Source organism: Eumetopias jubatus, unplaced genomic scaffold, assembly GCF_037043125.1.
Source record: "Eumetopias jubatus isolate StellerSeaLion01/CBP00866 unplaced genomic scaffold, mEumJub1_p1.0 scaffold_17, whole genome shotgun sequence".
Classification (NCBI taxonomy): Eukaryota; Metazoa; Chordata; class Mammalia; order Carnivora; family Otariidae; genus Eumetopias; species Eumetopias jubatus.
The window spans coordinates 85,585,788-85,612,044 of NW_028274823.1; the positions used below are offsets into that span (position 1 = coordinate 85,585,788).

The 26,257-nt window shown below is 39.9% G+C and overlaps 1 protein-coding gene across 17 annotated transcripts in view; it reads right to left on the reverse strand.

The window, feature by feature from the left end:
- Positions 1–26,257, reverse strand: part of PCDH15 (protocadherin related 15) — a 781,344-nt gene that overhangs the window by 449,689 nt on the left and 305,398 nt on the right. For all 17 annotated transcript variants that reach the window (XM_088020022.1, XM_088020021.1, XM_088020020.1 and 14 more), the window contains one exon: positions 24,793–24,963. In XM_088020022.1, the coding sequence (XP_087876148.1) occupies positions 24,793–24,963 (171 nt within the window). The remainder of the gene's footprint in view (positions 1–24,792; positions 24,964–26,257) is intronic.

Genomic DNA, 26,257 nt, shown 5'->3' on the forward strand with positions numbered 1-26,257 from the left:
AAGCCGGCTGCAGAGACGGAGCCGAGGCGCGGGCTCTCAGCTCGGGGTGGCCATAAACTGTGATCCGCGGCCCAGTCGGGCCACGGCTCCTCCAGCAGGGACCCAACAAGCGGCAGAGCCGGGGAGACTCCCCTTCCTCCCCCGGGGAGGAGCGGCGCGGGAGCCCACCGCAGGGATCTGCTGGGTTTGGAGACGCCACTCGGGGTCGGGTGCCAGAGATAGCAACGCTCGGTCACAGGCCGGGTGAGCACGGAGTGCGGCCGGAGACCGGGGACACGGGAGTGACTGCTTTTCTCTGGGGGCGCACTGAGGAGCGGGGCCCCGAGTTCTCAGCTCCTCCGGGCGGAGATTGGGAGGCCACCATTTTCACTGTCGTCCTCCAAAGTTGAATGGAAAGCTTGCAGGGAATAAAAGCTCTTGAGAGCAAACCGGAGCAGCTTCCTTAGCCCGGACGACAAGGGCGGGGCAATTCCGCCTCCGGCAAAGACATTTGGAAACCACAGCAACAGGCCCCTCCCCCAGAAGATCAGCACGAACAGCCAGCAAGCCAAGACCAAGTTTACCGATCAAGGATAACGGGAGAACTCCAGCGCTAGGGGAATACTGCACATAGAATTCATGGCTTTTTTACTGTGATTCATTTGTCTTTCAAAGTTAATTTTTTTAACTGTCTTTTTTTTTTTAATTTTTCTTTTTCCCGTTTTCAACCAACATCTTATCAATTCCTTTTTTAAAGAACATTATTTTTCATTTTTAGAGTCAAATTCTATCCCTTCATAATAGTTACCCTTATTTTTGGCATATATATATATAAGTTGTTCTGTCTTTAAAGTTTTGAGATGCAGTTTCTTTCAACAGATCAAAATAACCCTAAATCTCTAGTGTATGACTTTGTTCTAGTCTTGTGCCTGATCACATTCGATTCTCCCTTTTTTTCTTTCTTTTTTTTAAAATCCTCTTCTTTTTTCAAACAACTTCTTATCAATTCCTTTTATAAAACTCTTTATAATTTTCAAATTTACACTCATATTCCATCCCTTCATCGTATTAACCCTTATTTTGTACATATATAAGTCTTTCTTTCTTTAAAATTTTGGGAGGCACTTTCTTCTAACAGACCAAAATACACCCAAAATCTAGTGTGTGGCAATGATCTATGCACCAGCCTGAACATATGTGATCATATTCTGTTTTTTTTGTTTTATTGTTTTTTTTTGTTTTTATCTTTATCTTTTTCTTTTTTTCCCCTTCTTTCCCTTTCTTTTCCCCTAGTTTCAGGTCTTTTCTGATTTGTTTAGGGTATATTTTCTGGGGACGTTGTTACCATTACCAATGGTTCTCTCATTCATCTATTCTCCTCTGGACAAAATGACAAGATGGAAAAAAATCACCTCAACAACAACAAAAAAAAACAAGAGGTAGTACCATCTGCCAGGGACCTACTCAATACGGACATTAGTATGATGTCAGACCTAGAGTTCAGAATCATGATTTTAAAGATACCAGCTGGGCTTGAATAAAGCATAGAAGTTATTAGAGAAACACTTTCTGGAGAAATGAAAGAACTAAAATCTAACCAAGTCGAAATCAAAAAGGCTATTCATGAGGTGCAATAAAAAATGGGGGCACTAACTGCTAGGATAAATGAGGCAAAAGAGAGAATCAGCGATATAGAAGAACAAATGATGGAAAATAAAGAAGCTGAGAAAAAGAGAGAAACAACTACTGGATCACGAGGGCAGAATATGAGAGATAAGTGATAAAATAAGACAAAACAACATTAAAATAATTTGGATCCCAGAAGAAGGAGAGACAGGGCCAGACAGTGTACTGCGACAAATTATAACAGAGAACTTCCCTAATGTGGGGAAAGCACAAAGAACCCCTCTCAAAATCAATAAAAATAGGTCAACACCCCGACAACTAAGAGTACAACTTACGAGTCTCAGAAACAAAGAGAAAATCCTGAAATGGGCTCAGAAGTAGAGATATGAAACCTATAATGGTAAAAACATTAGATTGGCAAAAGACCTATCCACAGAGATCTGGCAGGCCAGAAAGGACTGGCATGATATCTTCAGAGCACTAAACGAGAAAAATATGCAGCCAAGAATACTATATCCAGATAGGCTGTCATTGAAAATAGAAGGAGAGATTAAAAGCTTCCAAGACAAACAAAAACTAAAGGAATTTGCAAACACAAAACCAGGCCTAGAAGAAATATTGAAAGGGGTCCTCTAAGCAAAGAGAGAGACTAAAAGCAGCATAGATCAGAAAGGAACAGAGACACTATACAATAACATTCACCTTACAGGCAATATAATGGCACTAAATCCATATATTCCAATAGTTACACTGAAGGTAAATCTGCTAAATGCCCCAATCAAAAGACACAGGCTATCAGATTCGATTAAAAAACAAGACCCATCGTTATGCTGTCTGCAAGAGACTCATTTTAGATCCAAAGACACCCCCAGATTGAAAGTGAGGGGGTGGAAAACCATTTACCATGCTAATGGACACCAAAAGAAAGATGGGGTGGCAATCCTTATATCAGACAAATTAGATTTTAAAACAAAGACTGTAATAAGACATGAGGAAGGACACTATATCCTACTTAAAGGGTCTATCCAACAAGAAGATCTAACGATTGTGAATATCTATGCCCCGAACATGGGAGGAGCCAATTATATAAGGCAATTAATAACCAAAGCAAAGAAACACATGGACAACAAGACAATAATAGTGGGGGACTTTAACACCCCCCTGACTGAAATGGACAGATCATCTAAGCAAAAGATCAACAAGGAAATAAAGACTTTAAATGACACACTGGACCAAATGGGCTTCACAGACATATTCACAACATTCCATCCCAAAGCAACGGAATACACATTCTTCTCTAGTGCCCATGGAACACTCTCCAGAATTGATCATATCCTAGGTCACAAATCAGGTCTCAACCGGTACCAAAAGATTGGGATCATTCCCTGCATATTTTCAGACCACAATGCTTTGAAACTAGAACTCAATCACAAGAGGAAAGTCGGAAAGAAGACACAAATACTTTCCGACTCAAATACATGGAGGCTAAAGAGCATCCTACTAAAGAATGAATGGGTCAACCAGGAAATTAAAGAAGAATTTAAAAAATTCATGGAAACCAATGAAAATGAAAACACAACTGTTCAAAATCTTTGGGATACAACAAAGGCAGTCCTGAGAGGAAGGTATATAGCAATACAAGCCTTTCTCAAGAAACAAGAAAGGTCTCAAAAACACAACCTAACCCTACACCCAAAGGACCTGGAGAAAGAAGAGCAAAGAGAGCCTAAACCCCCCAGGAGAAGAGGAATAATAAAGATCAGAGGAGAAATCAATGAACTAGAAACCAAAAGAACAGTAGAACAGATCCACGAAACTAGGAGCTGGTTCTTTGAAAGAATTCACAAGATTGATAAACCCCTGGCCAGACTGATCAAAAAGAAAAGAGAAATGACCCAAATCAACAAAATCATGAATGAAAGAGGAGAGATCACAACCAACACCAAAGAAATACAAACAATTATAAGAACATATTATGAGCAACTATATGCCAGCAAATTAGATAACCTAGAAGAAATGGATGCATTCCTAGAGATGTATCAACTACCAAAACTGAACCAGTCAGAAATAGAAAACCTAAACAGACCTATAACCACTAAGGAAATTGAAGCAGTCATCAAATATCTCCCAACAAACAAAAGCCCAGGGCCAGATGGCTTCCCAGGGGAATTCTACCAAACATTTAAAGAAGAATCAATACCTATTCTTCTGAAACTGTTCCAAAAATTAAAAATGGAAGGAAAACTTCCAAACTCGTTTTATGAGGCCACCATTACCTTGATCCCCAAACCAGACAATGACCCCATCAAAAAGGAGAATTACAGACCAATATCCTTGATGAACATGGATGAAAAAATTCTCACCAAAATACTAGCCAATAGGATCCAACAGTCCATTAAAAGGATTATTCACCACGACCAAGTGGGATTTATTCCTGGGCTGCAAGGTTGTTTCAACATCCGCAAATCAACGTGATACAATACATTAACAAAAGAAAGAACAAGAATCATATGATCCTCTCAATAGATGCGGAAAAAGCATTTGACAAAGTACAGCATCCTTTCTTGATCAAAACTCTTCAGAGTATAGGGCTAGAGAGTACATACCTCAATATCATAAAAGCCATCTATGAAAAACCCACAGCGAATATCATTCTCAATGGGCAAAAACTGAGAGCTTTCCCCCTGAGGTCAGGAACATGGCAGGGATGTCCACCATCACCAATGCTATTCAACACAGTATTAGAAGTCCTAGCCACAGCAATCAGACAACAAAAAGAAATGAAAGGCATCTAAATTGGCAAAGAGGAAGTCAAACTCTCACTCTTTGCAGATGATATGATAGTTCATGTGGAAAACCCAAAAGACTCCATCCCAAAACTGCTAGAACTCATACAGGAAATCAGGAAAGTGGCAGGATATAAAATCAATGCACAGAAATCAGTGGCATTCCTATACACCCACAACAAGACAGAAGAGAGAGAAATCAAGGAGTCGATCCCATTTACAATTGCACCCAAAACCATAAGATACCTAGGAATAAATCTAACCAAAGAGGCCAATGATCTGTACTCAGAAAACTATAAAATACTCATGAAAGAAATTGAAGAAGACACAAAGAAATGGAAAACTGTTCCATGCTCATGGATTGGAAGAACAAATATTGTGAAGATGTCAATGCTACCTAGAGGCATCTACACATTCAAAGCAATCCCCATCAAAATACCATCCACTTTTTTCAAAGAAATGGAACAAATAATCTTAAAATTTGTATGGAACCAGAAAAGACCCTGAATAGCCAGAGGAATATTGAAAAAGGAAAGGAAAGCTGGTGGTATCACAATTCCAGACTTGTAGCTCTATTATAAAGCTGTCATCATCAAGAGAGTATGGTAGTGGCATAGAAACAGACACATAGATCAATGGAACAGAATCGAGAGCCCAGAAATGGACCCTCAACTCTATGGTCAACTCATCTTTGACAAAGCAGGATAGAATGTCCAATGGCAAAAAGACAGTCTCTTCAACAAATGGTGTTGGGAAAATTGGACAGCCACATGCAGAAGAATGAAACTGGACCATTTTCTTACACCACACACAAAAATAGACTCCAAATGGTTGAAAGACCTAAATGTGAGACAGGAGTCCATCAAAATCCTAAGGGAGAACACAGGCAGCAACCTCTTTGAGCTCAGCCGCAGCAACTTCTTCCTAGACGCATCGCCAAAGGCAAGGGAAGCAAGGGCAAAAATGAACTATTGGGATTTCATCAAGATAAAAAGCTTTTGCACAGCAAAAGAAACAGTCCAAAAAACCAAAGACAAATGACAGAATGGGAGAAGATATTTGCAAATGACATATCAGATAAAGGGCTAGTATCCAAAATCTATAAAGAACTTATCAAACTCAACACCCAAAGAACAAATAATCCAATCAAGAAATGGGCAGAAGACATGAACAGACATTTTTCCAAAGAAGACATCCAAATGGCCAACAGACACATGAAAATGTGCTCAACATCGCTCGGCATCAGGGAAATCCAAATCAAAACCTCAATGAGATACCACCTCACACCAGTCAGAAGGGCTAAAATTAACAAGTCTAGAAACGACAGATGTTGGCGGGGATGCGGAGAAAGGGGAACCCTCCTACACTGTTGGTGGGAATGCAAGCTGGTGCAGCCACTCTGTAAAACAGTCTGGAGGTTCCTCAAAGAGTTGAAAATAGAGCTACCGTACGACCCAGCAATTGCACTACTGGGTATTTACCCCAAAGATACAAATGTAGGGATCCGAAGGGGTACGTGCACCCCAATGTTTATAGCAGCAATGTCCACAATAGCCAAACTGTGGAAAGAGCCAAGATGTCCATCGACAGGTGAATGGATAAAGAAGCAGTGGTATATATACACAATGGAATATTATGCAGCCATCAAAAGGAATGAGATCTTGCCGTTTGCAACGACGTGGAAGGAACTGGAGGGTGTTATGCTGAGTGAAATAAGTCAATCAGAGAAAGACATGTGTCCTATGACCTCACTGATATGAGGAATTCTTAATCTCAGGAAACAAACTGAGGGTTGCTGGAGTGGTGGGGGTTGGGAGGGATGGGGTGGCTGGGTGATAGACATTGGGGAGGGTATGTGCTACGGTGAGCGCTGTGAATTGTGCAAGACTGTTGAATCACAGATCTGTACCTCTGAAACAAATAATGCAATATATGTTAAGAAAAAAAAAGAAGAAGATAGCAGGAGGGGAAGAATGAAGGGGAGTAAATCGGAGGGGGAGACGAACCATGAGAGACGATGGACTCTGAAAAACAAACTGAGGGTTCTAGGGGGGAGTGGGGGGATGGGTTAGCCTTGTGACGGGTATTAAAGAGGGCACATTCTGCGTGGAGCACTGGGTGTTATGAACAAAGAATGAATCATGGAACACTACATCTAAAACTAATGATGTAATGTATGGTGATTAACATAACAATGAAAAATTTAAAAAGTAGCCCACTTTCAAAGTTTTATTGCACTTTTGGTAAAATTTACTGAATCTCAAAACTTTTCTTCAAGTTTAAATGAGCTATAAAACCATCTATGCATTAACTAAAATTGTCATGAAAGTATGTTCTTGGCATCCAAGAACGATTAGGCTTCCCTCTAGCTATTTATCAGGATTTTTTATGACATAACATTTCTACTATTTTGTTTATTTGCTTGCTTTGTAGTACACGGAGATATATTAGAAGCATTAAAGTTCCAAAGAGCATTGCCCATTTCTTTTTTTTTTTTTTTTTCTGCAAAACTGAATTTCAATACTTAATTCTTCTATTTGTTAACTCGGTAAGCCTGGAATCCTTTCTAGGTGAATAGTGATGTTCACCAGAGGGTTTTTTATACTTTCAGGAACCAATTTAACCTATATGTATCTGCTTAACTCTTTTTAATCAAAATTCATTTTCCCTATTTTTCTTGTTTTGAGACTAGTCATGACATGATGTTTTAAGTACTAAGGATGAAAAGGATGCTTACAGGTCCTTCTGTTGTTTTTGTCCCCATGCAATTCTGACAAGATTAATACCACTAATTTCCGTGCTATTAGTTTCATTAACAGATATTAGTCCTGTCTGATTCTAAAGAACACATGGATAGAAACTCAGGATTCAATTCTATTTAAGGTAATTGAGGTTCTCTCCACATTCATAGTTGGAGTAGACATACATACCATCTGTTCTGCCTAAAGATGGGCTCTGGACACTGGTTAAAATGCCTAAGGTTAAAAATTGTCCTTAGAGTTCATTCCCCGGATGCTTCTTCACTAAATGGGGAGAACTGGAACCTTAAGTATTGTTTATGGTATGAATTTCTGAATAGCTGATGATGATGATAATGATGATGATGGTGTGTGTGTGTGTGTGTGTGTGTGTGTGTGTGTGTGTGTGTGTGTGTTTGGGGGGGGGTCCTTTTCTCAAACCTACAGAAGTTGAAGAGTACTCCATTATGCCAGAATGCAAGAGTTACGGACCGAAGCTCCAATAACAAATAACAGGGTTGGAACTGACCAACTGGCCTAAACTTCTCTGGTAAAATGTGAATATTATTATTATGCATATTCAACTTATTAAAGAGAACTCATTAAGATGGTGAAAGATACAACTCAACTAACTCAGAGGTAATAATTACCAAAAGTCGGCCTGCATAATTGATGGTTTTAGCACATGACTAAATAGAGCCTTGGCATAATTCAAAGAAGCTCACGTGAAAGCAAGAATAATAACACACGCTCACACACACTCACTCTAGTCATCCAAGAATCACACACCAAAATTTAATTACTCCATTGGTTCTCAGGATTTCTGGATCCCTGGCATTATTTTGACACACTAAAATACAAATTCTTAACTTCTTTTACTAGTGATGATGGCATTGTGGTATGACTTATCACTTCAAGATACACATTGCAACATCTTCAGATAAAATCATGTGATATCACAGCTGTCCTTCAAATCATGGGTGAGAGAAGGATGGAAGGGGGGCTGTAGTTGAACCAAGAATGCCCATGGACTGATCACTGAGTAATGACTTCATGGGAGTTCATGCTACTCTTCCCTGTTCCTGTATACATTTGAAAATTTATGTATTAAAACAATACAAATTCCTAGGCCCCATCCTGGACATATTGAATCAAAATTCCCTAGGGTGGAAGCCTCCAGTTCTCAGGTCTCATCCAAAACACATGCCATCAGATTCTGAGGGTTGGGAATGCATATTAACAAACTCATTACATGAGTCTTATGATCCAGTTAAATTGCTAACTGGTTGTGTCCAGAACATGAGTCTTCTATCATTCTTTGGTACCAAATAAATTAACTCAAGTATTTCTTTAGGGACCTACATGAATATAGGCCACTGTCTCAGAATGATTTCCTTGGAAAAAGACTCTGATGGATTTGTACATAGAGAATTTATAGGGAACTAAACCTGTGAAGGAATATAGGAAGCAGAATTGGGCAGAGGTAGGAGGTGAAAGGCATTACCATCCAGGTGGACACAACAGAACAAGCGATCTCAGGAGGGTACTTTCTAAAGTGTTCATGCATTCAGGCCAGATGACTGAGTATCTGCACATTATCCAGTCCCATTGACAAGTCACTGGGTGTGGTACTCCCAGAAATGGGGCATGAGACTGGGTGAATTGGCTCTCTTTGAACAAAGGGCAATTCTTCTAGAGGGACTCAGCATTTTCCAAGAGCAACCAACCTCAGAGCATCTGGGGAAGGGGTAGCTGGGAAGGAAGAGTTCAGTACCTCAGTCCTGACGGGGACACCAAAGGGCTGCATCATGGCATCCAATGTATCTAAGAGAGCCAAAATATTTTTTACTGGAATATTTTTTTCTGATCTTTCTTCATTTTTTCTTACATACACTTTTCAATAGACACAGAAATGCTGCAATGACCATTACAACAAGCACATAGTGATTTTTGGTTGTTTTTGTAGTGCCCAAATTAAATATTACTCTTCAGCTAAAGTATAAAACTGATGTCTTTGAATTTCCTTCAAAATCAATGCAACACACATCTTGTCTTAATGATAGACTACCTTTAACTGCTCAGGTGGTGACAATTAGCAGCCTGGATTTACAAGTCATGATTTTTGTGGTTTATTTCAAGATATTTACTAGTTCAGATCCATGAATGCTATTTCCCACTCATCCACTTCCATGAGTGTGGAATTGGTTATTATTTCACGACAGTCAATGCCGGGTCTCTAACTTGTGTGGGATCCTTCCTGTCAAGTATTGTTGCATCCAGAGAAAATGTAGCATATAGAAAGCATGCATGATGTATATTTCAATTGTGTTACTCTAGCTTCTGAGTCTTAGGGATTCTTCTGTTGTGATCTGATACTTCATATGACATCTCTCACACAAAGTAGGCATTCTACTTGTTGGCTCTTCCTGTGACCTCAGGCCACACTTTGGGAAAATATTATAAATTTAACTTAAAAAAAAAACAAAGTAAACTTTATCTCCCCCTGCTTAAATTTAATCCAATTCCATATAAGTAATAAAAAAAGAGAGAAAAAATATTGAATAAGCTTGCCTTAGCTTCTATGCATCATTCCCACTGGTAGTACTGGGGCTTGAGAGAGAAGCCGCTCTAGGAATTAGCACTATCCAAGGCTCAGAGCTGCTCCCACCACCCAGCAGGTGAGCAGCATGGCACCGGAGCAGGTTCCCCTCCGGGACCTTCTTCTGGATGACTTACTGCTGTCCCTCCAATACAAATCCCTCCATATGCTTCTTTTCCCCAAAGAAAAACACCTCTATGTTTCTACAGACAATATATATATATTTTTTAACATGTTAAATATATGTATGTTTTTGTGTTCTAGAAGGTTTCCCTAAATATCCTTAATCACATTGCTTCTAAGGGAAACTATCCCACATTCCAAACAACTAGTTTGCAAACCAATGTTTGGAGCACAGTTGTTTGGAAAGCAGATAATCACCTTTACTCTCTTTTTTCCCTAATAGGTACACACGCCTAAATTCCTCTGAAGACTTCTTCTTGTGGTAATGTACTTCTAATTTCATAGTGAAAAGAATGAGAACTCCAAATCTCTAGTAACACAACCGAAAGTCGCATGACACATGCTTTATGAAACTAAACGTGATTTACAAGGACACAATGTGACTTATCAGTCTGGTATATACTCTCTTTAAAACAGTATGTGGTATAAAATTGTTTCTGAACACAGAAAACATTTATAACTTAAGTGTACAATCCAAGAAGTTCCTTATTTACGACACTTCATATCAAACCAACCAGACTGAGAAATAAGCATTCTGAGTAGGAAGTAATGTTTAAAATAACATTGAACACAATGCATGCATGCCATGCTGATAAATGCAAATGCTTTTATATGACCCTCAAATCAAATTAAAGAGACACTTCTTGGCAGAGACATACTTAAATCATTCTACATTTCCTCCTTTTTCTCTCATGTGAAAATGTCACCTTAAGAATCAATTTTTGGGAATGAGTGAGTGTTTTTTTTTATTATTATTATTTTTATTCCAAGTGTCTTCAGATAAATTGTCTGCCAAGATTTTACTATCGATAGGGGATTTAGAGTTCTTTGGGCATTTATTACAACTCTTTGACATTATCAGTGAAAATGTCTGCAGTACCTAAAATAATTATTCCTTGATGATGTTGACATAGAGGGTTTGTTTTCAATTTCATTAAGATGAAAACAGCTATCTAGTGTATACAAATGTCTCACCTCAAATCATCGACATTGCCACCTACAGCTGCAAGCTTCAGCACTCTCACTGAAAGTACACCAGAGCTCTTATAAATTTTATTCACATTTCCCTAGCAACTGAAAACACACAAAACCCTTCTATTAATCCACATGAATGTGTTGTTGCTGTTTAAAGAAAGTCTACCGCGGGGAGGGTTGTCAGGAAAGGTCTCTTTGAGGACCTTTTGATACTTTTGCCGAAAACTGGGTTTGATTGGTGAGAATGTGCCAACCACTGGAAGGTGAGAAAGAAGTGTTTTATAATGGAGTGAACAGTAAAGGTTGGGCATGAAATGAAACTCAGAAGTTCCAAAGAACAGGATAAAAGTCCTCACAGAAGAACAGCAAATAAGGGGGAGTTAAATTATGTGTGGCCTTGTAAGCCACATTTCTGCCACTGGGATTTTATTCCCACCATAATCAGAAGTCCCTGTAGTATTTTAAGCACAAAGGTGACTTGAGCTGATTGATGCTTTTAAAAGATCACCCTGACTGCCAGGTGAAGGATGGTCTGTAGGAACTAAAAGGAGGTACAGGAGGTGACTGTGGCTTATATGAGATTTCCTCTGAAGGTCTTGAAGGCATCATGACCTAATGTCACTTGGGGAATAAATAAATCAGTTGTTTCTTCCGTGGTTTATTTATCTCCCTCCTTTGAGTATCTTTGCAGATGATGTTGGTAAATACATTGCAAAGCAGAGGGATTGCTATTAGGCTGCCTACAAATCAAATTGGCTTAGAGCTGTGGTGGCAGAGAAATAATAAGCTTCCAGAAAAAGCTTTACCCAAAAGCAAGCTCCATATACTTGAGGTTTCTAAAAAACAAAGCTGCATGTGAAAATCTTACCAGCTGTATTTATCACGTTTCCTAGAATTATTTACTTAATTATTTTTGTGGTGACCTCACTGAGTTGAACTCTCCATTTTATTATCATATTGTGGCCACATGCACACCTCAAGACAGTTTAAACTACTGAAATACATTATCACGTCCCTCATTATTAGTATCAAGAGGAACTAAGCAAAGGGATATGTGACATGAAGTTGATTTTGCTCATAAGAAAACATACTAGATGAAAATTAACTTCTTATAAGAGAATAACATTTATGCACATATTTTTAAACTTTTTTTTCAAGTAATGATATACACAAAATTCTAAAACATAAAAGAGGTAAATAGGGGTAAAGTGGGGCGCCTGTGTGGCTCAGTTGGTTGGGTGTCTGACTCTTAATTGCAGCTCAGATCATGATCTCATGGTTGTGAGATGGAGCCACATGCTCAGTGGGGGGTCTGCTTCTCTCCCTCTCTCTCTCTCGGCCCCTCCCACTTGCACGTGCTCTCTCTCTCAAATAAATCTTTAAAAAAGAGACATAAATTATGTGCATTTATACAAAGACATACTATACAGCTATTTTTTTAAGATTTTATTTATTCACTAGAGAAAGAGAAAGAGAGCACACAAATAGGGGGAGAGGCAGAGAGAGAGGAAGAAGCAAGCTCCACACTGAGCAGGTACTCTGACACGGGGCTCGATCCCAGGACCCTGAGGTCATGAACTGAACCGAAGGTGGACGCTTAACCATCTGAGCCACCCAAGCGCCCCACAGCTATTATTTTTATGCAGTTATTTATAAAGGCATATCTTCATGAAAATGAAAATTGCAATTTATTCCAAATAATTAAATATTTACTGAGCATCCCACATTTGAGGCACTGTTTTAGGAGTTTGGGTAATGTAGCAAAGAAGATAGGCGAGGTCCTATTCATAGTGTATGCAGATTTCCAAGGAACCAGACAGACATTAATCAAGCAAACAAATAAATGTACACAACATTTCCACCTGGCCAACTGATCTGCGCAAAATAAAACAAGGTTGTGCATTACCAAATCCATGGGGGAGGCAAGATACTTTAGACTGTGTGGTCAGGGAAGGCTTCTCTGAGGAGGTGACTTTTGAGCTGAAACCAAATAACTAAAAGAGCCAGACGCAGGACAGTATCAGAAGAGAACATTCCAGAAAGAGGCAGAAAAGCGTGCATGCCCTCAACTGAAAGAGCATGACGTGACAGAGGACAGAAGGAAGGCCTGGACCAGGTGGAAGTTGAGGTCAGTATCCATCCATTTGGGCTGCCATAACAGATTATGTACCATAGATTGGGAGGCTTGTAAAGAACAGACATTTATTGCTTTCAGTTCCAGAGGTTGGGAGCCCAAGAACAAGGCGCTGGCAGACCAGTGTCTGGTGAGGGACCACTTCCTGGTTCACAGATGGCCTCTGTGAAGGCCATCATCTTGTAGCCACACACACACTTGGGAGTGTCCTCACTTGGGAGAGGCGCTAATCGCATTTGTGTTGGCTCTGCCCAGGACCCAATCACCTCCCAAAGCCCTGCCTCCGAACAGCATCACACTGGTAATTAGGTTTGTTCATATGAATTTTGGGGTTCTCAAGGATTTAGTCTACACAGTCAGTGATAAAAGACTGGTAGGACCATAATAAGCATTATAGGAAGATACAATCATTTAGTGAAAAATCTATCATAGCATCGAAGCAGGGGAGAGACATCATCTGATGTCTTTATTTTAATTTTTTTTTAAATATCATTCTGGACTCTAGGCAAGAATTTGTCTTGGCTTGATTGTATATTTGCCTTACATCTGTGGGTTTTCAGCTCTCCAGGATCCATCTCCCCTTCTTAATGGTATCTCTCTGTCTTTTTGGAGAAATTACCTTTGCCCATTGGACAGTTTCTTCAGGGGCTCTGTATTAGGGCTGTCCAGGGAAACAGAAAAGGACTGAACAGGTTGAGTGTGTATACTACTCTCCAGAAAGTGAGACAGAGAGAGAGATTAAACAACATCTATGTCTATCTATTTATATAGAGAGAGATTGAGAGAGATTCATTTTAAGGAATGGGCTCATGCCACAATTGTGGAAGCTGCCAAGTCCAAAATTTGCTGGGCAAGTCAGCTGGCTGAAGATCCAGGGAAATGATATTACAGTTTGAGACCAAAGGCGATCTGCTGGCAAAATTCCCTCCTCTTTGGGGAAAGTGAGTCTTTACTCTTAAGGCCTTCAACTGATTGGATGAGGCCTACTCATATTATAGAGGATAATCTGTTTTACTCAAAGTGTACTGATTTAAATGTTAATCTCATGTGAAAAATGCCTTGGAAGCAACATCCAGACATATTTCACCAAATATCTGCGTCCCATGGCCAAGCCAAGCTAGCACATAAAAGTAACCATCACAGACTCTATCCCTTCTAGACAAAGAGTGAGCATGTGGTTCAAGCTAGGTCAAGCAGGTGTTGTCTCCCCTGACTATGCATCTGAGTAGAGGTCACAGAAGTACATTCTGTCCCCTAGTCTACCCAGACCACATGATCCTGCCCCTCCACCCACAACACACAGTTGTGTCTTATGCTTTCTGATATCCATTACAAACCCATTTAAACAAACCACCAGATGATTCTGGGAGGCCCCAGTGAACACCCCCACTTCGCTTTTCTATGGGTCAGAGTCATTTGGTTTGTTTGAAAAACAAAAACAAAAACCAAGAACAACAACCCACAAACACAAACTGCCTCCAACAGGCTACAGATATTTGGAAAAACATGCATCACATTACTAATGGACATCCTGGAAATCGGTCTTTGAGGATTAATGGGTTCCAATGTCTAATGTGTATAATTAAAATTTTTTTCCTCTTAATTTACAATTAGCAACCAATCCTTTTTAAATTGAAATAAATAATGAAAGAAATGTCTAAATTAGCAAGTGGAACTAAAGCAGAATTTTAAATATTTTACGGAGTGGAAGTCCCATCTTTATTGGCAGTAGAAGTCCCAGAGTCACCTCTGCAGAACAGAAGGTTTTTGTGGGACAACGTGAGAAACTTACTGAAATCCAATGCTTTTGTATTCATAGAGGAAGAAAGAGCAAGACACTTACTTCCCTGGCACACATTTACAATTTGATCCATTGATATATTTTTGGCTCACAGAATTACCTTGTGGCATTTTGCATCAGCTGCTGCCTCTTCCAAAAGCAATAATATAGGGCACAATTAATTCAGCACAAGTGGTGACTGGGCCAAATCTGTTTACTTAAAAAATGAATCTACTGTTCTTCTCAATAAAGGTACTGAATTATTTTTTAAAGGACCGTACTGAATTAATTACGAGTACCACAGTCAGAACATATACAACTCAAGTTTCTAAAACTGGAATTTCACTGAAAAGTAGCTAGACATTTAACAACTAGTGTCAATTAGCTACTTCCATGAGCCTCTGAGTAAAGACCAAGCCAGGTGAAGGAACTCCAGAGCAATGATAATAATATCAAGAGCTAAGGGGCACCTAGGTGGCTCAGTTAGTAAAGCATCTGCCTTCGGCTCAGGTCATGTGATCAGGTCCTGCATCAGGATCCCTGCTCATCGGGGAATCTGCTTTTCCCTCGAACCTCCCCCCCTTGCTTGTGATCTCTCTCTCCACACTCTCTCTCAAATAAATAAATAAAATCTTAAGAAAACATCAAGAGCTAATAGTACTAACTCCTCACTATTGGCTAGGAACAAGTTAAGTGTGCTGCATAAATCGTCTTTTCTACAGCTCACAAAATCCCAAAAATTAGATTTTATTAACCCCATTTTAGAGAGGACAAATTCAAACTACTGTTGAGCGATATTAAGGAATGTCTGCAATGTCACACAGGGTTCAGGTTGGACTCCAAGTTCTCACGAACTGTCTTACATCATGACAACAAGCATCTTTGTAAACTGCCTGTCAGAGTTCCAGAAATGTTCATAAAGTTACGTCCAAGTTGCAGGATACTGTGTCTCTTCTCTTTATGGCTTTTCATAGGAAAACATCTCCAGTGTTAATTTAAAATAGTATTGGAACAAACTCTTGAATACGAAGAGTCAGACTTCCTTCTTTTACTGAGAACAGTGACTTATTTCCTTTAACTAATAGTAATAAACTCAATCCCTCCTCTTGTTTTTCAGTCTTTAATTGTTCCAGATATTGGAAGGTATCTTTACATTGTTTTATAAATGGAGATACAATGCCAGTTGAGCCTATTCAATGTAAATTTTGACCAATGATGAAAAGAACAAATGATTCTTTTGCTCACTTATAATTTCACATCGCACCTTCAGAATTACCACAATACCAAGTCTTAGTCTACCAACATTTGCTAAATTCTAGTTTTTTTGTGTGTGTTTGACATTTAGCTCACGTTTCTGCCCTTGAACCTGAAGCTCCTTTGATGGTTTGCAGCTGGCAGCGTGTGTGTGAGACAGTTGGTAGGGGAAGAAATGGCAGATGATGTAGTATGTTCACTCCACATGTGTTGTTTCTCACTGTCCCTTTCAACCCTCCAAGACAATCTTCTCATTACAAGGTTATGGGCAGTCTGGTAATTGCCAATCCTTTTTTAATCCATCAATGTGTTGCCTTAAAAAAAGCTCCACAGAACACATTTTGAAATAACTGGCCTAAAGACTGCGAGAAGACCATTTAATATTTGGAACATGGTTGCAAGGTGAAGGAGGCATTATGAACAATGTGCTGGGACAATTAGAAACCGAAACTCTCTCCAGCAACAGGGAAATATGCTTACTTTCCCTACAGTACCTACTAGACTCTACTGGACAGATAAAGACCAAGTAGGACAGTGCTTGCCACTATTCGCATTTGCAAACACCGTTAAGTGTATGAAAAACTTATATGTACCATGGCTAATATTTGGATAATATTTCCTGAAATAATTATACTCACACAAGTTATATATCATGTACATATATAAAACATACATATATACTCTTCACATATGCATACTCGTGATAAAAACTCATTGTAAGAAGGCAGAAGCCATGATTATTCATATTTATATCTAGTATCTCAGTGCATGGTAGGTATTTCCTCAAGTTTTAATCGATGGATTAGTCCACCTGGGCATTTACCGAACACTTACTATGAGAAGCAGGTGTTTGGCGCATTGGGGTGTAGTGACAAACAGGAAATTACAGAATGCACAGTCGTGCAAGAGAGGAATGGACAAACAACTGCAGGACAGGAGGAGTTTTGGCACTTCCAACAGGCTTCCACGGGACATGGAGAAACTTAAACCTGGGAGCCCATCAGGTCAGATTTACTGAGATGAACCCCGAGGAACAAATACAAGCTTAATACATGGAACAAAGTGGAGAGGTGGGAGGCTAGTTCTCAGAGAAGTTCAGGCGTAGACTCAAAGCTCTGGATGGCTGCTGGGTTGCACTAGGCAAGTTACAAGACATGAGACTGGAACATGGTCAGATGTAAAATGGCCTTAAGTGACATGCAAAACACTTTGGGAGCTCATTTGGTATATGATGGGATTATTGAAGCTTTTTATTTTAAACCGTGAATGATCAGATCGGAATTATATTTTCAAAAACATAACTGCCTTCAGGGAGATGATGTTCTGGCATGTAGAGTTGAGAGTATGTCTTTTTTTTTAAGATTTTATTTATTTTCTTATTTAGAGAGAGCATGTGAGTCAGGGGAGGGGCAGAGGGGGGGAGAGAGAGAGAGAGAGAGAGAGAGAGAGAAAATCTCAAGCAGACTCTGAACTGAGTGCAGATCCCATGCAGGGCCCGATCCCAGGACCCTGAGATCATGTCCTGAGTCAAAACCAAGCGTCAGCTACTTAATTGACTGAGCCCCCCAGGTGGCTGGAGAGTATGTCTTTCAGTGCATATTTTGGCAGTGGAACTTTGCATTGCACATATGTCAGTAACATCCTATAGACAGTGCAGAAGGATCTGTGGAAACTGATGGAGTTTGGTGTAGGGGTCAGTGAAGTCAAGGTCTGAATCCGCAGTGACCTCAAGAGTAACAGGAGGTGAACAGGAGGATGAACACATTAGAGAGGATAATGAGGCATCTGTGGAAAACACGCATAAAAATATCTAGAAAAAGTGAGAAATGCAAGCTTGGATGTCAGGAAAGATTCCAAGTCAGAAAACACTCCCACAACACACAGATCATCCCTATTTGAAGAAAAATAGAACCCCTTATTATTGATGGTTTGATGACTCTTAGTGAAAACTATAGTGAAAAAAAAGTCTCAAAGGACAGAAGTCTGGAAAATCACCAAGATTTAAGAATAAGCAAAATAATGATAATAATAATAATTAAACAAATACATAAGTAAAAAAATTAAGCAGAGAGATTTAATTAGGAAAAACAAACAAAACAAAACAAAAAATAAAAGCCAAACCATCAAAGATATAGGAGGAGAAACCAGAGCAGGGCCGTGAAGGGGAGAAGGAGAACCGGTAGTTTCATAAAAGAGGAGAAGAGGAGATTCCTGGATTGCTCAATGAGCAGGAGTCAAGAGGAAAGTATCAGTGTTGTCCATCACTGCAGATCACCGCCACTCCCATAATAACGGAACGTGTCTCTGGAAGGGGAGAACACCATAAATACAGCAGAGGGGCTGTCTTTGACAGTTTCCTGAAAACCAGAGTTCTTTGAGACAGATTATATACAGGTGCTTGTAGGTAGACAGTCCTGGGATCCAACTCAACAGGGATGCAAAGAGCTCACTGGAGCATGGATCCTAGCTGCTAACGACCATTCTGGCAAGCACTAAGTAAAGGGAGGTACATCCAGGAAACACACAGATAATACACCAATATCATATTAATACTACAGTGTTTCTCTCCAGGGGCAAATTGCTCAGCAAAATACCAACCAACCAACCAACCAAACAGGATCATGAAAAGACAAGAAAGTGTGAGCATTTGCTGTGTCTTTGCACTTCAAGAGAAAACAGAGCTGAGGGTTCTGTACTCTCCAAAATCTATAGGAGTTTTCCATAACATCACGAAACTTCAACTAGACAAGCATAACAACAACGTCATGGAGTCAGAAAGTGAGAATAAATTTACACAATATTGGAAAGGATTCATCCCATCCTACTTATGTTCTCAATTAGCACAGAGTTGAACATATATCGAGGGGCCAGGACATACTTATCAAATTAATAAGTGAATATTTTAGAAATTTTCAGAAAGACAAATTGCTTTATTACCCCAGAGACATCAGATCTATGTATTTACATATTCAATATAATATTAATCTTAGTGTCTGTGAAGACCATCTTCTGTTGTAGAAAAACAGAGAAAACAGTTACTGAATAAGTTTCTCTATAAGCACATGGTTATTTGTATTTCAATAAATAGTCGATTTTTAGTTTTGTTATATCCTGGCTCATGAGTTAAACACTGTACCAGACTTCCTCTTAAAGTTTTTGTGAGCTGATAAATTCTGCATGCATTGTGGCAGAACTAAGAATGGTTTTTCAAGTCAAGAATACCACTGAGGTAATTGGTGGAAAATTTCACATCAACACAGAAGGTGAGCAGGTGTCAAAGCTTTCAAAATTTGAAGAATTAGTTCAGAAAAGGATCAGCAAGTATGCAATTACAGTCATCATGTCTTGTTTAGCTGACATAAATGGTTAGTTCTCTCGCTCTGAATAGCAAGATTTTATTTATTGAAATATCCAGAAATTTTAGCAAAACATGTAAAGGAAACTTTTAAGAAAGGAATTTTTTAGTGGAAAGGAAAGACATAAACACAGCAATTTGAATGTGAAACTCAAAAACTGGCTCTAGTTCCTAACCCTTGTGAATGCGGGAGGTGCGGGGGGAGTAGGGGGGGGTCCAAAGCGGCATATGCAGAAAAGAGCCAGGAAGCCTGACGTCCGTACCATGGGAGATTTCAGTTTCCAGCAAGTGCCACAAAAAGATTTCCATCCCCAGATGTTCTAACAATGTGACTTTTATACTCCTCCTATAGGGACATGGTACCTACTGTTAGTCCTTGACTCTGGCTGAGGTTAAACTATAACAGAAGGGACACTGTAGATCACAAGCCAATTCCTACAAGTTCTGCCTCATTCCCCTGGGGAAGCTAGTTCTTGAATCCAATGTCTCCATGTGAGAGGCCTCAAAAGCCAGAGGGAGATCCGCATGGAGTGGGACTGAAGCTCCCGCTCACAGCCCTGGCTGGGCTCCAGCCAACAGTCAGAATCCACATGCCAAGTGAACCATTCTAACACTGGTACCCAAGCATCAGGTAAGGATCCTCAGCTGCTGCTGTGTGGAGCAGAGTCTGCCCAAACTCCAGCTTTTTTGTTAAATAATTTTTATTGTTATGTTAATCACCATACATTACATCATTAGTTTTTGATGTAGTGTTCCATGATACATTGTTTGTGCATAACACCCAGTGCTCCACGCAGAACGTGCCCTCTTTAATACCCATCACCAGGCTAACCCATCCCCCCACCCCCCTCCCCTCTAGAACCCTCAGTTTGTTTTTCAGAGTCCATCGTCTCTAATGGTTTGTCTCCCCCTCCGACTTACTCCCCTCCATTCTTCCCCTCCTGGTATCTTCTTTTTTTTTCTTAACATACATTGCATTATTTGTTTCAGAAGTACTGATCTGTGATTCATCAGTCTTGTACAATTCACAGTGCTCACCATAGCACATACCCTCCCCAAAGTCTATCACCCAGCCACCCCATCCCTCCCACCCCCCACCACTCAGCAACCCTCAGTTTGTTTCCTGAGATTAAGAATTCCTCATATCAGTGAGGTCATATGACACATGTCTTTCTCTGATTGACTTATTTCAGTCAGCATAACACCCTCCAGTTCCTTCCACGTCGTTGCAAATGGCAAGATCGCATTCCTTTGGATGGCTGCATAATATTCCATTGTGTATATATACCCCATCTTCTTTATCCATTCATCTGTCAATGGACATCTTGGCTCTTTCCACAGTTTGGCTATGGTGGACATTGCTGCTATAAACATTGGGGTGCACGTACCCCTTCGGATCCCTACATTTGTATCTTTGTGGTAAATACCCAGTAGTGCAATTGCTGCATCACATGGTAGCTCTATTTTCAACTGTTTGAGGAACCTCCATACTGTTTCCCAGAGTGGTTGCACCAGCTTGCATTCCCACCAACAGTGTAGGAGGGTTCCCCCGTCTACACATCCCCGCCAACATCTGTCGTTTCCTGACTTGTTAATTTTAGCCATTCTGACAGGTGTGAGGAGGTATCTCACAGAGGTTTTGATTTGGATTTCCCTGCTGCCGAGCGATGTTGAGCACTTTTTTATGTGTCTGTTGGCCATTTGGATGTCTTCTTTGGAAAAATGTCTGTTCATGTCGTCTGCCCATTTCTTGATTGGATTATTTGTTCTTTGGGTGTTGAGTTTGATAAGTTCTTTTTTTTTTTAAAGATTTTATTTATTTATTTGAGACAGAGAGAATGAGAGAGAGAGAGCACATGAGAGGGCGGAGGGTCAGAGGGAGAAGCATACTCCCCGCTGAGCGGGGAGCCCGATGCGGGACTCGATCCAGGGACTCCAGGATCATGACCTGAGCCGAAGGCAGTCGCTTAACCAACTGAGCCACCCAGGCGCCCGAGTTTGATAAGTTCTTTATAGATTTTTGATACTAGCCCTTTATCTGATCTGTCATTTGCAAATATTTTCCCCCATTCTGTCGGTTGTCTTTTGGTTTTGTGGACTGTTTCTTTTGCTGTGCAAAAGCTTTTTATCTTGATGAAATCCCAATAGTTCATTTTTGCCCTCGCTTCCCGTGCCTTTGGCGATGTTTCTAGGAAGAAGTTGCTGTGGCTGAGGTCGAAGAGGTTGCTGCCTGTGTTCTCCTTTAGGATTTTGATGGACTCCTGTCTCACGTTTAGGTCTTTCAACCATTTGGAGTCTATTTTTATGTGTGATGTAAGGAAATGGTCCAGTTTCATTCTTCTGCAGGTGGCTGTCCAATTTTCCCAACACCATTTGTGGAAGAGACTGTCTTTTTTCCATTGGACATTCTTTCCTGCTTTGTCAAAGATGAGTTGACCATAGAGTTGAGGGTCCATTTCTGGGCGCTCTATTCTGTTCCATTGATCTACGTGTCTGTTTTTGTGCCAGTACCATACTGTCTTGATGATGACAGCTTTGTAGTAGAGCTGGAAGTCCGGAATTGTGATGCTGCCGGCTTTGCTTTTCTTTTTCAAGATTCCTCTGGCTATTCGGGGTCTCTTCTGGTTCCATACAAATTTTAGGATTATTTGTTCCATTTCTTTGAAAAAGGTGGATGGTATTTTGATGGGGATTGCATTGAATGTGTAGATTGCTCTAGGTAGCATTGACATCTTCACAATGTTTGTTCTTCCAATCCATGAGCATGGAACCTTTTTCCATTTCTTTGTGTCTTCTTCAATTTTTTTCATGAGTATTTTATAGTTTTCTAAGTACAGGTCCTTTGCCTCTTTGGTTAAATTTATTCCTAGGTATCTTATGGTCTTGGGTGCAATTGTAAATGGGATCGACTCCTTGATTTGTCTCTCTTCTGTCTTGTTGTGGGTGTATAGGAATGCCACTGATTTCTGTGCATTGATTTTATATCCTGCTACTTTACTGAATTCCTGCATGAGTTCTAGCAGTTTTGGGGTGGAGTCCTTTGGGTTTTCCACATACAAAGAGTGAGAGTTTGACTTCCTCTTTGCCTATTTGGATGCCTTTCATTTCTTTTTGTTGTCTGATTGCTGTGGCTAGGACTTCTAATACTATGTTGAATAGCAGTGGTGAGAGTGGACATCCCTGCCGCGTTCCTGACCTTACAAACTGCAGCTTTTATGAGCAAATTTAAAAACTGTGATTTGAATCCACTGGGTTTTGGTGATTGTTTTATGCAGCAATTGATAATCAGAATAGGTGCTTAATTTTGCAAGTACATATACATATAGTTTTTTCTACGTGGCAATAAATATATACCCCTTATAATAAATAAATATTTGCCATCACTATTCAAATATGTAAAATTAAAATTCTCCATTTCACAGAATGTTAAAGAAAGGGTCAGTCTAGTAAAAGGGATGATGAAGCATAAAGCTTGATCATTCTGGAATTTATAGCAGGGCATTTAATTCAAGAGACATGATTTTAAAAGAAAACAGTTTTTTATGTATTCATTATAAGGCCATAAAAAGTTACATAAACTCTGTATCTCAGAGATCTCATCTCCCAAGTGACCTTAAGAGTGGCAGCTACCCACCAGGATTGCAGTTAATATCCCTGAAGACTTTTGCCCATTTCATGACACATGGAACAATCTATATAACCATTAGTCCCTAGTATCATTTATTTTCATTCCCCCAAATATGGAGCATGGCCTCATCTATGGTGCAATGAATGGGAATGAGAGAGATGTTCCATCAGCCATCTGGAAGAGAGAGGAACGGATGCTCACAGGTGCTTTATAAAGTCAATCCCCTCTGCTTGTCGGGCAGTGACCTGTGCCTCTTCCCTCAAGCTATCAAGTACTGTTAGTGTCACTGCACTGAGCCATCGACTCCAGTCACCATGTCACTATGCCCCTTTTCTTGGGGATCTCCTGGATATGACAGCTACATAAATTAACTCAAAAATAAATACTTAAAATATTTTTTCCTCATAATATCAAGTTTTTCCAAGAAAAAATTAATGTTCACTATCATTAATAGTCTTCTTACTGGAATATTCCACACAATCCTATCGTGACATATGACTTTAGGTGATCTACAACTATTTGTCCACCCAGTTTCTACATTAGCCTTTTTGTCTTCAAACTTACTCCATAGAGCTGAAAATTCGATTATATTTTTCTTCATTAAATTCACATCAAAACTTTTATTCTTTTATTTTCTCCAGCTTTTTTTTTTCTTCACATAAGCCAACTAGACCAGTAGTTATTTATGCTGGAAGACACAACAGTGAATCTCAGCCATTTAAGATTTACTAAATCTTAAAGTAAGGCTCAGACATGCAACATTGCATAAGAAGAACCCTTAGCAGTGCATAGAATGCAATGTCATTTATACTTAGGAGAAGGAATTTCTTTTTTTATATATATATATGCTTTAAACATCTCAAATACAGAGAGGACACCCCAAACCACAGTTCTTACATGTTTGAGAAAAAAAAATTCAAATACCTTCCAATAAATTCTGACATCATGAGCCACGTTACTCACCCAGAAAGCTGAATGCTTTCCAGAGGAAGCACAAAGACATTCACCCCCTTGGAATTTAGCTTCTCTAAAAGAGAATTTTTTTTACTTTTAAGGGAGAAATTGATATTTTAGTTTATATTTACAATTTTTATCCTTAGGTATAAATATTTTATTACCCAGTTAGGTCTGAGGTGTGAATTCCAGGCTAACAGCGACTTAGAGCTCTATTAGAATTTTAAAAAAGAGGCAAAAACAAAAACAAAACAGAGGCAAAATCAAGCATACCAGATACACATTCATGCCTTACCTTTCTGCTTCTTTAAAACACATCTTTAAGGGATAGATATTTGCATTTGGGGTTCATTAGCTTCGACCTCCAAACAGCCAAGCACAATTTCCAATAACATCATAGGATGCTAAGAGGCTGACAAGTATCCTGTTGGCCCGTGTGTCTTCTGGCTTGGGACTCTATGTTTGTTTATTTGGTGAACTTAAGGAAATGCTGAAGCTATTTCTTGGTTTCCTAGAATAGGTTGGCAACTAGACTCGGTTATGATTTATAGGTGGAAAAAGAAAATCAGTGTCAAATGAATGGTTGCATCATGACACACTTGGACTTTGTAAATGATGCAGTAATGCATGGTCACCAAATTTTGCCGTACTCTCTGAAAATGGTTTTAGACATAAATACTTTTCAATGTCCATATAGTGAAGTTTGCTCTTCTCAGCTAATATGTCTACAAACTACTAGAACTGGATCTCACTGAAGATAAAGAGGTATAAGTGAAGGGGAAAGAATGCGAGCACATTTACCGGAGTTCTCAATTCAGGGATGGCGGCTTGGTAGGTGAGCGGGCGACAATCAGGTGTGTTTGGCACCAGGACACAAGGAAGAAACACAGGACCCAAGTCATCTCCGTCCAGAACGTCCACTGTGAGGGTGGTGGTGGTGGTTCGCCGCTCATTCAGATTTTGTGCACGGTCCTATGAGAGGAAAAAGGAAAAGAAACACAAAAAACAATGAGATGGACCCAACATTTCCTTCAGCTTGACTAGACAGTAGACAGGTTTCTTCCTGATTATAGGCCCCAACCACTCTTAGGGCATTTACCTTAGAAAACTTGCAACTGTACATGCTTTCTCTGCCCTTTGAGATGGCAATATTCCTGCAGCTCAAACTTCTGCCAGTTTTATAATCCAGCACTCCATCCCAAGGATCTGGGAGCCGTAATCACCAAAGAAGGCACACCACCACCTCCCAGTCTCCGTGGGAGGACAGGAGCCTAAGGTCCATAGGAGGCTTGCTCCAAGGTGTGAAACTATCTCCCATCCTTGAAGTACAACACAATGTTACTTCTCCTTCGAGAAGGCCACTTAGCAAACACAGTTGGCTCTTGATTCCTCTACCCCACGCCCACCCAGCTCTGCCTTTGATTTTTGATGATGTTTTAAGCAATGCAGATAAATTTTAAGGGTGCCTTGGTGGCTCAGTCATTAAGCGTCTGCCTTCGGCTCAGGTCATGATCCCAGGGTCCTGGGGTCAGAGTCCCACATTACGCTCCTTGCTCAGCAGGGAGTCTGCTTCTCCCTCTCCCTTTGCCCCTCCCTGACTCATGTTCTCACTCGCACGCTTTCTCTCTCTCTCTCTCTCTCTCTCGCTCACTTCTCTCAAATAAATAAATAAATCTTTTTTTAAGAAAAACTTTAGATAAATTTTGGTTATTTCTAAAAACAAACAACAACAAACAAACAAAACCCCCCAAATCCTCAGAAAAATAAAATGGAGAAAAACGGGAAGAGAAGAAAACCTGGCAGGTCTGCTGCACTTTTAACAGAGAAATGTTTAATGGCTCACACAAGCCTTTCTGTTATCAAGTATTTTGAGACCAGCACTGCTGGTCCTCAGGGAGTGCACTGTTGTCACTGAAATAACCTAGTTTTCTGAGCTTCTAGATGATAACTGTTTTATTTTGCTTCTTCATTCTTTGGGACTCTAAACTACAGTTTCTAGGAAGAGTGCCCTTGCAGCAATTATGGCAATTATCTGTTCAACTTCCTCTCTTTCCCAGGAGACACTGTATTGCCAAGAGAGCAGGGATTTTGTTTTGTTTTTTTCCTTGTTTGGTTTTTTCCCAGTTTTACTGAGATATAATTGACATACAGCACTGCATGAGTTTAGGGTGTGCAATATAATGATTTGACATACATATACGTGAAAGGATTTTTACAATAGGTTTAGTTAGTATCTATCATCTCATACAGGCACAGAAAAAAAAGA